Below are 12031 nucleotides of genomic sequence, written 5' to 3' on the forward strand. Positions count from 1 at the left end.
TCAAGGAAGCAAAAATTCTTTGGAACTCTCGAGAACCATGAAATGAATGGAATTGTTACCAGTGAGGATTTCTGGGCACCGGACTTTGAGAAGACACATATATTTAACAGACACCCTGAGCTGAGTTCTTGAGATTGGCCAGACTTGGCCATCTGTGAAATAAATGACAAAGATGTCATTATAAAGCCAGATGTGAGCCATCTGGGCCACACCATATAATCCAGAAGGTCACCGAGGAAAAGCAGGAGCAGAGAGGGTGGGCTTGCTCCTGGGGGTGGTGGGGCCTGGAGCTGCTTTTCAGAGATGAGGGGCAGGGGGGAAGTGGGTGCTAGGAGGTGAAGGACCGCAGCTGGAGAGAATAGCCTCTATTCCAGTTCAAGCTCAGACGTGAGTTCCGAGAAAAGTCAAGAATGTATTTCTCTCCAGGGTATTCGCTGTGGGAGAGGTGGGTCAAACAGGTTTGCCCTTGTCAGCAGCTGTAGAAACAGAAGAGGACGTCCCCATCCCCTGCCAGCTCAGGGAGCAGAAAGCCTTGGTGACCTTGACTTTCCTAGTACATTGCCCTTCGGCAGCTCCCAGGACCTGTGTGCCCCACGGCTCAGTCATCTTGAAGCCAACACTTAAGGAATGGACCCTCCAGGACCCACCTCCCCTGGCCTCGCCTTATAAGACCCCAGTGACCCTGGCATTGGCGGCGACTGCAGGAGACAGGAGCCAACCCTCTTTGGGGTTCAGGACCTCTGGGCAGCACAGATGGGGCCTGGGAGCTGCCACCTTCCCTGCTGAGGCTGAGCGGCCACGCATGCCATGTAGCTGCGGACCGACCCCAGCCAGGAATCAGGACTTTCTAGGGGCTTCTGGCTTCTTCCCAGCTGCAAGCCAACACCAGGAGGATTGAGGGGGCCTGGAGCTCAAGGCTGTGCGCTCTGACGTGCAGCCGCAGACATGCAGGGATGGTGGAGTGGGAGCAACCCCTCTTGGGAAGGCTGCTGGTGAGGGCCTTTGCCTTGTGGCTAGCTTTTGAGCACCAGGCAGACAGTGCTCAGCTGATGTTCCTGGATGCCGCCTCCATATCCCAGCAACCCCAAAGTGACCACCCAGACTATTGCCCCGAGACTGAAGATGCTGCTTGGGGAAGACAGGGGAGACTGAGGCATGGCAACCAAGGACATTGTCCCACTGGGTATGACAGTGCTGGAAGAGGGACCGGGACTTGGGGCTCCCTCTCCATACCTCCCAAAGGTCTCCTTGATCTGTGGGTCTTGGGAGGAAAGCAGTGTACGGCTGGATGGTCCTCTTTGGCTCCAGCCTGGAACACTCAGACAGAGGGAGGGCGGCCTGGCGTGGGTCTTTGCCTGCCCTATGGCCTTTCTGGGACAGCAGAGTAGCACTCCCACCCCATTTGGCCCCATATCCTGAGAAAGACTAAAAGAAGAAGGGCAACCAGACCCCAGGAGCGACCAGTGGTGCCGTGTAGGTGTGGGGAAGGAGAGGAAAGTTGGGGGTGAGGGTTGGATGGTGGGCCGGCAGAGATTGTGCTGAGGGTCAGAGAGCGGGAGGTGCTCTGGGAACCTGCCTTAGAGGTCACCTTGGCAAGGGACTTAGCCCAGGGAAGGGATTACAGTGAGGGTCCTTGCCTCCTAGAAACCCATCTCAGGTGAGGATAATGAAGTCAACCTTGATTAGGACCTTCTTTGGCCAGGCCTTTTACCCACATCATCTCAATTCCTACAAGAACCACGAAAGGTAGGTGTTTCATCCCATTTTACAGATGGAAGGACAGGTGACCTTTCCCAGCATCACAGAATCCACAGCGAAGTGTCGGGATGCAAAGGAGCTTAAGTGTGGCGAGTCTGTGCCACAGGGTGGCCCCCGCATGGAGGGACACATGGGAGGAGAGGCTCTCCTGGGTGGCTCCCCGGGCTTCCTGGGCCGCAGGCTGAAGGAGCCGGGGCCTCCCTGCTGAAGAGCAGGGTATCTCTGAGCCAGGGGCTCCCTTGGCCCCAGCGACAGCCAGGCCGATGACCTCAGCTGGAGGTGGACAAGAAGAAGTCTAAGGGAGGACTTGGGTGTGAGCAAGAGAGAGTAGACCTTCTTGACTCTTAGCCCCAGGCTTCCCCTGAAAGGAGAAATAAACGCTTGCGTGCAAGTTGCTGCAGGTCTCTGGGTGAAGCGCCGGGGGGAGTAGAGGGTGGGGATGGAAGGACTCTGGGGTAGCCGCTGGCAAGACATGGGGGTGGCCGACCACCCACTCTTTCTCTGTGGGGGCAACCTAGTTCCTGTTACCTATTAGAGGGCAGGGGATCTCAGGGGAAGAGGCTGCGTTAGGCAAGTCCTGGGCCTCCCTGAGCCACTAGAGAAATGACTTCACCTCTGGGACGCATTCATTTGTTTAACAAAACTGGGGGTGCACCATGTGCCAGGTCCTGTTCTAGGCCCTGGGAATCTGCAAATGAACACAACAAAAATCCTTGCTTTCCTGGAGAAAACAAAACAAAACAAACTAAGAAAGGGATTTGAGACGTTTCAGAGAGTGGGTATGAACATTTTAGATTGGAGTGCCAGGAGGGGTCTTCTGAGTCAATCAGTGAAATGAGGTGTGAGCAAGGTTAGCCAGGAAGTTCTCTGGAGGAAGAGTGTTCAGGAAGAGGGAAGAGCCAGTGCAAAGGTCCTGAGGCAGGAGCATGCCTGGAGGGTTAGAAGAGCATCAAGGAAACCAGTATGGCTGGAGCAGAGAGAAGGGACAGGGAAGTTGGAGACAAGGTCAAAGATGTCATTGGGGCCAGATTAAGAAGTGTCCTATAGGACACAAAAAGGACTTTGGTTTATTCTCTAAGGCTTCAAAGGGTTGGAGCAGGAGAGTGAACCCTTTATAAATGATGGGGACGGGTAGGATGACTTTGGACGCCCTTTCCAGTTAGCCAGTCAGGACACAGGGTCTCCATTTGGGATCAAGATGCCTTCCTTTGCAGCTTTAGGAGCTGGTAGGGAACACAGAATGTGTGTGTAGGTGTGTGTGTTTGCGGGAGGCCGTGAAGGGGGTTCTGGCTGAGATCGTCACGTTTCTGAACCACTGATATGTTTGGACCAGGTAACTTCTGAAGTGTCATCCAGCGCCGAGATTTCTGAATCTTTCCAAGTGCCCGGCTTGGAGAATTTCCGCTCGACAGCCCTGAGCTGTCTGAACGTGCAGGTTTCCACTTGGGATCATGTGACAAGGCCGGGTCGTGGGAGCAGCTCGGCCACCGGGCAGGGCCCTCAGGACAGACCTCAGCCCCTCCAGATCACGCCCCTCCAGGCCTGCCCTTCTTCATTTCCAGAATGTCTTCCAGCCGGGAGGTGGCTCTCTGGGGGTGTCATTAGTCATCCCCTCAGGGCAGGAGATTCTGCTAAGGAGGAACGGGAGGCAAGTCATTGTCTGACTGGAGCAGGGGGTCAGAGCCGGGGGCCAGAACCAGCACCTCCCAAACCCTGCTTTTCAGTGTGCATTCTGGGGCGGCCGAGTAGGGTGGCCCCCAAGTCACCGAGGGAGATCCCGTGCTCCGGAGTGAGCCACACCCAGCCTGCTTGTTGCGACCTTGCTCCAGGCCCTCAGAGGCCCCGGTGGCCCCGGGAACTGAGACTTGGCTGAGCCAAGGCAGGGGGCCGCACCTCCCTGGAACCCGAAGGGCTGTCTTCGGGCCGTTCCCCTCTGGCACCAACCGGCAGCCCTCAGAGGCCGCGTTAGGCTGCTACGGGTCGGCTGCCATGGAGCGGCTCCACCCCAGCGCCCCCTCCTGGCCCCCAGCTGCTTCCCATGTGGGCCTCACTACCTGCAGCTGCGGCCTCAGGCCTGGCCCTGAAAAGCGCCCCCGCCCCACCCAGGGCAGCTACCGAGGGGTCTGCTGGCATTCTGTGCCATCTCAGGGGACGCCGGCTGCAGAATGAGACCCGGGGGCAGGACATGTCGGGGCGGAGGCCCTACTGGGCTCGACGGGGGAGGTGCAGCTGAGTAAAGCTTTGGGGGGGCCCACAGATGACCCTCGGGGTCTCCCTCAGTCACCCCTAGGGTGGCCTTTGCAGGCGCCCCAGGCTTCCTGGAGGGCGCTAGCTGTGGTGTCTCTCCTGTGGGGGCAGAGGGGCAGCGGCTGGGGCTTGCTTTGCTGTGGCTCCCAGCTTCCCCCTTCCTCGGGTGGAAGTCAGAGACCCTCTGATGGGGATGCCTGGCACAAGGTGAGGGCTCCCTTGCCAGCTCTCCTCCCTGACTCTGTCTCTTCCTGCCCCCCGGGGGGGGGGGGGGGAGGGGGAGGAGGTGTGGAGGGAGGGAGGGCCGCACTTCCCAGCCAGGCCCTTGGCAACCCGTGCTTCGCCACTCTCGTCCACCGAGGACTCGCCGGCGGCTCCTGCCATGGACAGGTGGTACCTGGGTGAGTCCCCTGAACCCCACGCCCCCGTCTGCTCAGACTCGGACACGGGTGTCCACCTCCTCACTTTGAGGTGCAGCTGCCCGCTCCCCAGAAGGGCAGGGAAAGCCGAAGCGAGGACAGGCAGGATTTCTCAACAAGGGCATCTCAAGGTGGAGTCCTGGACGTGTGGGGATCTCTGCCCTGAGCATCTCTGAGCTGCAGGAGCTAGGAAGACAGCTTGTCCAACAGCCTCCTTTTCGGCCTGTCTAGCCACGGGTCCATCTGCAGGAATTCCAAAGCCGGGCTACTGGGTTCAAATCTTGTTTTCCCCACTCCCTCGCTGCCTGACCGCCGGCAAGTTGTTTAACTTCTCTCCTCAGTGTCCTCATCTCTAAAATGGGGATCCTGATGACGGCTTCCTTACCTCAGGGTTGTTGTGATGATCACATGCTTAATTTTTGTTACGTGCTCAGAACAGGGTCTTGCACATAGAGTTTAAAATTCAGATGACAACTTGTTTTTCATATTTCTGCCACCATCTCTCCCACCCTCCCTCTCTCCCTCCTTCCCTCTATCTATCATCTATCTATCTATCTATCTATCCTTTCCACCCATTTTTATATCCACTATGGCAGATAGAATCCGCAGTAGCTTACAGAGAGAGACAAAACGCACTAAGATACTGAGACAATGTGTGGTAAGGGGCACTGGTGTCTCGTGTAGAGAGCGACAGTAGCTTTGGGAGCACAGCCTTGGGGGTCTGGCTTTCTAGCCCTGGTTTTGTCACTAACTGGATGTTGCAGGCCAATCCCTCAAGCTCCTTGCCCTCAGTCTTCTTGTTCTGCCCAGTGGGGCTCATGGCCCTGCCCTGGCCACCTCCAGTGGTCTCGTTGTAGGGAGCAAATGATCAGCCTCAGCTTCTTCATCTGTAGAATGGAGCAAGCCCAGATTCAGTGGGACAGTGCATATAAAGAACCTGACAAGGGACACCTGGATGGCGCAGTTGGTTAAGCGTCTGACTCTTGGTTTCGGCTCAGGTCGTGATCTCAGGGTGGTGGGATCGAGCCCTGCATGGGCTCTGCGCTCACAGGGAGTCTGCTTGGGATTCTCTCTCCCTCTCCCTCAGCCCCTGGCTCACACACACTCGCTCGCTTGCTTTCTCTCAAAATAAATAAATAAATCTTAAAAATAAATAAAGAGCCTGACACATGGTCAGCCCCTACTAAGCATTAGCTGTGCTATAATATTCTCATGAATATTCATTGCTCGGCTCTGAAAGCAGAGAGTGGAATGGATGTCAGAGCTCCCGGGCTGCAGGGCCATGGCCATGACATTCTCTCTCCATCTCACCCCCATGCTGATTTTCGCTGGAGGGGGTTGGCTTTCCTGCGTCCAGCAGTTAATGTTCAACAAAACATGAATGCCCTTTGTTTTCCAGTTGACACAAATATGACGGTAACTATGGTGACACTTGCTGTGTCCCAGGTCGTGTGCCCTGCTCTTCACATGCATTATCTCCTTTCTCTGCACAACAACTCCCTGAGGCAGGGAGTAGTCCCATTTTACAGACGAGAAGACTGAGGCGCAGAGAGGTTCAGTGACTTGACAAAGGCCATTTACTTAGCAAATGGAGGAGCCAGGAAATGAACTCAAACCTTGATCCCCTGCAACCACTCCAGGGGGATTAACAGAGGGATTCATTCCCTTTGGAAGGAGCAGTCCATCCTTGGTGGACACTGACCGCTGGCTTTGGGCCCTTGGCTACCATTGAACATTAGCCTCTTCTGGAGGCCAGTTCAATGGACTAGAGCTCAGCCAGGAATATGAGCACTCATGGAGTACCCAGCCCTGGGGTCTCTGGGGTGAAAGAGGCCGCCGCAGAGCGGGGAGGCAGCCTCGGAGGTGTGGGAAAGCACCTGACTCCTAAAGCCTAAGGCCTGCCTGTCCATCCTCCACCTTGCCCCTCACCGGCTGTGTGACCTGGGGCCAGGGCCCTACCCTCTCTGTGCCTCGGATGCCTCATCTGTAAAATGGGAAATAACACAAGGCACAAGGGGATACTAGTTAGGCAAGTGCTTTGTGAGTCAGAAAAGCAAGCCCTTCTCTGGGTGGTAGGCTTGGCCCCTTCCTGAAGGAGCCGACAGCGCAACCCGGGAAACTGGCATGGGAGCAGCTAGACTGCAGAAGGAAAATGCCAGAGGCAACAGGGAAAGAGATTAGTTAGGGGTGACTGGAGCCTTTCTGACGGAGGTGTGAGCTGCTGGATGCAGCCCCGAAGGGTGAAGGAAACAACAGGAACGGGGCAGCTCAGGCCTGGAGGCGTGAACGCGCACGATGGGCTTGGGGTGGGCCTTGTGGTGGGAGGGGGCAGGTGCCTGGGGACGTCGGCAGGGAAGCCCCGGATGCCGGGTCAGAAGTAGCAGCTGAAGCCGTGGTCTCCGTGGTCTCTGCAGTGGTTGGGGAGGTGGGCAGCTGCTCGGGTGGGGTGGCGTCTGTGGGGCCCCCGACGTGGCCCCTCAAGCTCTGGTAGACACCGAATATATTTTGAAAGTCCCACTTCCCCCGTGCCCCAGCCCCAGCCACGGCTTCTCCAGCCGGTGGAAGAACACTGTGGCCTACCCGTCCCCGACCCTTCTCTGGAAATTTCCTTTCGGGAGGGTTTGGAAACTCAGCCAGCTCGTCCCTGCCCCTGCGTGCGCACGCACCTCCTCCTGCCTCCGAGGGAGCCCCTCCGCTCACACGAGGGCTTCTCTCGTGACCAGGGTAAACATTACCTGGCACTGTTAATGTTTAATGCCCCCACCTCTCCCCTGGCCACCCGCGGCCAGGTACTCTCCCCTGAGCAGAGGCAGGGGAGGGCAGCGGGGACCAGCCCGGTCAGCTAGGGGAATGGCAGCACTGTCCCCGGACGACGGTGAGTGTGTGTGTACATGGGTGAAGCAGGAGGTGGCCTCTCCTTGGACCACCTTTGAGGGGATGAGCTGGACCCCTGGCACCCCTGCCTTCCAGGGACCCCAGCACCCCTCCCCCAACCTTGCCAGCCTCCTAAGAGGATTTAAAAAAATTGCTTTGAAAAAGAGGATCCTGCCTTAAGTCTGAAGGAATAGAGCTTGAATGGCAGAATCTGGGGTGCCAGCTAGGAGGTGGGGGATGGGGGGGGATGAGCTCCTATCTTGACTCTCTGGCAGGCACCTGTCCTGGTTCAATGTATCTTTCTGGACTACCTAAGCTCAGAGCGGGAGGTGGAGGGGGGTCAGGCTGGCTTTGGGGCCAGAGCCCCCCAAGTGTGGAGGGACACCGCCAAAAGGATCCCGTGATGGGGGTGACTCGGGCTTGGAGGCCAACAGGGGCCTCTGTTGACTGTGGTGGGCTTTGAGCCAGACCTAGAAAAGACGAGGGCTTTGGGTGGGCGTGGGGTCAGTGAATGGCTCAAGACAAGGGACGAGGGAGGAGGCGGCTCCCCGGTGTGGTGAGGGGAGCCGCCAACCTAGTCATGGCTCTGGGGCTAACTCCCCATGTCACCCTGCACAAGAACTGAATCCGGAGACAACGCTGATGGGCTCCCACATGGGGACAGGCTCCTGGGTCCCCATAGCCCTCCCCTAGAGGCCCAGGCACTGGCCCCTTCTGGCCAGGGAGGCTGCACAGGGGACACCCTGTGGTGTCCCCAGGCCCCCAGGCCCCCCCACCACCCAGGGCACAGTTCAGCACAACCTGGGAGGTGCCGACTTGTGCATCCCTTCTCCCTCAGGCACTGCCTCCTTCGTGCCGAGAAGGGACCCGATAGAGGGTAGGAAAGAGGGGCCACCCCCCACCATGGCCGCAAAGCTCTGGCCAGGTGCCCTCGGGCTGCCCAAAGGCAAGTGTGCTCAGTTTCCAGGGCTGGAGGGCAGAGCTATGACCTCTGGCGCTGAGCAGCAACACGTTGGGTGGGCTAACACCACAGGACGCAGGGGACTGGACCATACGTGGCCTTGAAATGTCTCGTGCTTTCTGACCATCTGAGAGGTAATGTAGCAAAGGGGTTAGGTGCCTAGATTCTTAGCAACCTATTGCCTGGGTTTAAGTCCCAGCTCTTCCCCTTTATGCTGTGTAACTGTGGGGGCATTACTTAACCTCTCTGTGCCTCCAGCTTCTAGGGATTGTATTGGAATCATATTAATGCTTCACGGGATGCCTGTGACGGTAAAATGAGCTAACGTTTTGTTAGCCTTCACCTAGCGGGTGGTAAACACTATATATTAACGATTCTTAAAAGAATTCGCTTCCCCTTGAGGATGGAAACATAAGAGAGAAGGATCTAGAAACCTGAGTCCAAGACCCAGTTCTGCCCCCAACTTTCATGGGGGACCTTAAACAGGTTCAGTTTTCTCCTTCTGTGCAGTGGAGGTGAAGGGCCTCTTCAGTTCATTCATTCCACAAGTATTTGCGACGCATCTTGCCATTGATTAGTCACATGGAGGGAGGCTACCCATGGGTCCAATGGGAAATGTCTCCCATGGCCTTGCTTACGGTTGTAGGAAGAGAGGAGAGGAAAGATCCAACCCTCCCAGAGTTGCCGGAGGCCCCCACAGGCAGCACGGCGCCCTGTTTGGATGCTTGGTGTTTGGTCCCAAGTTGATTGTCTCCGAGGTGGCCCAGGACAGATGCCCCCGCTGGCAGTGGCCTTAGCAGGCCCACCAGCCTCCTCTTGCCCACTTGGACCCTTGGGGCTGCCGGGAAGGGAAGGATGGAGGTCGTTTCCGTGGCTGGCTCACCCTGCCTCTGGCTCTCTCCTCAGGTGGCAGCCCCAAGGATGATGTGGACCCATTCTACTACGGTAAGCCTGGTGGGCCCCCCTCCGCAGCCTGCCACCACCCACAGACCCCCGGTTCCTGGCATCCCCTGGTTACGGCCACCACCTTCCCCTGGTAGCCTGGGGCTGCTGCTGGGGTGGGATGTGGGAAGGGTGCCTGGGATGACCCATCCCACCTCCTTGCCCTCTCCTTCCTCAGACTATGAGACTGTCCGCAAGGGGGGCCTCATCTTTGCTGCCCTGGCCTTCGTCGTGGGGCTCATTATCATCCTCAGTAAGTGGGGCTTTCGGAAGGGGCTACTTCATGGGGCCATATCTCTTCTCAGAGCCACTGAGCACGGATTCCCCAGGCGGGGGTCGGGGAAAGCCCTCTCACCCTCTTCCCAGATCCCAGAAGGGAAGTGAGTCTCTCCGCTCCCCTCCATTCCCCTATGCAGGATGTGGGAACTGACAGACACCCTGATGGACACAGGCTTCTTGGGATACCTCCCTGCTTGGTCCTTGGGCCACACAGAGGACGTGCCCTTTTCCTCCAGTGCGCCCTCTGGTGGCCCTGGGAGGAGCTGCTGAGAGGGGAGAGCTAGCTGCGTCCAGCCAGCGAGGGACACTCCAGCACACGGGGTTCAAGCCAGGGGAGGGAACCAACCTCCACTGGATACCTCCCTTGGCCAGATCTGGGCACTTTCCTTGCTTGGCATGAGCTACATCTCAGTCCATTTAATCCTCTCGGCAACACTGAGGGATGGCCCCTATGGTCACATTCTACAGAGGAAAAGCTACCCACCGTGACAGGTGCAACAACTTGCCCGGGGGGCCACAGCCAATCAGAAGCAGAGCTGAGCTCAGCTGAACCCAGGGGTGTCCACCTCCCACCCCATCCCACCGACTGCTGGAAAGCAAGTGTGGCTGGGAGCCAGAGGCATTCGACCCCATCACCAGTTTACTGTGTGTGGATCCCTAACTCCCTGGGCCTCAGTTTGCTCATCTGTTAAATAGGGATGATCCTACTTATCTCATAAAGTTAGGGCTAGCATGACAGCCAAGGGAATACTCAGGTGCAGGCCTAGAGTGTTCTGGAGGAGAGACGGGTCCTTGTATATCCCCTAGCCCCAGTAGGCACACAGCAGGGTTTAGTAAATGCTCATTGACTTGGTTTGGTGCAACCAGAAGAAAAATACACAGAAACACAAGCACCTCTGCGTCCTGGGGTTCTAACCCGTCCATGGTTGGTGCCATTCCATCTGAGGGCTTCTGTCTGCGGACATGGCAGCTCTCCCCAGCTCAGCTGGAAGGGTCTTGTGGGCGGTACTGGGTCGTGGTCCAGCACGTAGGTGCAGGGGGCAGACAGGCCTGAGCAGAGATCTTGGCTCTGGACTTACAGTCCTCCTCCTCCAGGAGCGTATTGAGCAGCTACTATGTGCTCGGCCCTGTGCCGGGGGCACCACCATGGCCCAGGCTCGGCCACTGCTCTCAGCAAGCTCACGGTCTACCACGGAGCCGCTGCGGTAGATGTTTGTTGACTGACTGACGGATGTACCGACTGACTGAATGCTTATGGCCCAGCTCCATATAAAGACAGAAACGGTCCACTGTGGCTCTGGTGGGCGGGAGGGAGTAAAGGCTCCAGGGCTGCATCCTTCAGGGCAGAGAGGCTCTCCCTGGAAGCAAGAGGTTGATGGAAACTCATCTCCTTTCTCCCTTCAAGGCAAAAGACTCCGCTGTGGGGGCAAAAAGAAGCACGGGTGAGTGCCTGCTTAGGGTCCCTGAGTGGGGTGGGGACACTGGGGGGAAAGGAGGCACAGGCCAAGGATTTTGGTCTCCGAAGCCTGTGAGGAGGGGTCCCCAACTTCAGGGACCCTGAGACTGACCACGTCCTCCTCTGACTTCTTCCCTCTCTTTTTCCCCTCCCCCACCCCAGGCAAGTCAATGATGATGATCTGTAATGACAGGTAAGTTGGGGAGGGACAGGTGAGGGGGGGAGCCAGGGATGGCTCTGGAGAAATCAGGGAGAGCTTGGGACGGAGCCAGGAAGGATTTCAGGGTCTTCCAGCCTCCAGCCAGGTGGTCTGCCACCCACCCTGGCTTTTTGATTGATGGCCAAGTGTCTGGTGTGGCGTGTGTGGCCAAGGGAGGGGGCAAAGAGAAAGGTGAGATGAATAAGGAATAAAAGAAAAATCCCTACTCCTGCCCCCACTGCAACCCAGATCCTGTCTTTGTCTTTTCAGAGTCAGCCGTATCGCCTTTGCAGGGGGGCCTCGGGAAGCCTTCCCTGAGCTGCAGACCTTTGTCCCCAGCACTGCCAGGCCCTCGGGCTGAAGGAAGCACCAGGCTCCAGGTGACCCCTGGGTTTTCATGGCCTCCTCCCAACCCCAGGCTGCCTCATGTTAATAATAAAGCCAGCCTCAGAGACACAGCTCTTTCCCTGGCCTCCCTCCCTCCCTCCTTCGCTCCCACACCTGCCACAACCCACTCGTCCTTCCAAGCTGGAGTACAATAGAGCCTGGTCTCTTGGTTTGCAATGAATTGCTCAGGTGCTCATGCCTACTCACCATCTGCAGGCCTCTCCTTGCCCCCTGAATTGCCAGGAGCCCCGAGGACAGAGGACTCAGCCTGCCTTCCGCACCCCAGGCAGAGAGAAAGCCGCGAGTGTGAAGGTCAATGACAAATGGGTGCCGCCTTGGTATCTGCTCAGGCCCTGGGTGTCGCTACTGGAGCTCTCTGCTGGGGGTTCCTGCAGATGTGCCCTGAGCGGCCAAAGTCGTAGCTGTTTGTGACCATAGTACGTGCTCTGCCACCTCCCAGGAGCTCCAGCATGCCAGGATGGGTGGGCCTGGGGGCCTTGGTGTGTGCC

The 12031-nt window shown here is 57.5% G+C and overlaps 1 protein-coding gene across 2 annotated transcripts; it reads left to right on the forward strand.

Moving 5' to 3' along the window:
* Nucleotides 1-4361: 4361 nt before the first annotated feature.
* FXYD2 (FXYD domain containing ion transport regulator 2) lies at nt 4362-11587 on the forward strand. Of its 2 annotated transcripts, none has more exons than XM_078058935.1 (6): nt 4362-4406; nt 9166-9204; nt 9380-9454; nt 10886-10922; nt 11099-11129; nt 11406-11587. In XM_078058935.1, exons 1-5 carry the CDS (start codon nt 4388-4390, stop codon nt 11121-11123), a joined length of 195 nt encoding a protein of 64 aa, XP_077915061.1. In that variant the 5' UTR covers nt 4362-4387; the 3' UTR covers nt 11124-11129; nt 11406-11587. The 2 variants fall into 2 exon arrangements, with proteins under 2 accessions (XP_077915061.1, XP_035960350.1); XM_036104457.2 differs by lacking the exon at nt 4362-4406 and adding an exon at nt 7239-7299.
* Nucleotides 11588-12031: the final 444 nt, after the last annotated feature.

This window comes from Halichoerus grypus, chromosome 11, assembly GCF_964656455.1.
Source record: "Halichoerus grypus chromosome 11, mHalGry1.hap1.1, whole genome shotgun sequence".
Classification (NCBI taxonomy): Eukaryota; Metazoa; Chordata; class Mammalia; order Carnivora; family Phocidae; genus Halichoerus; species Halichoerus grypus.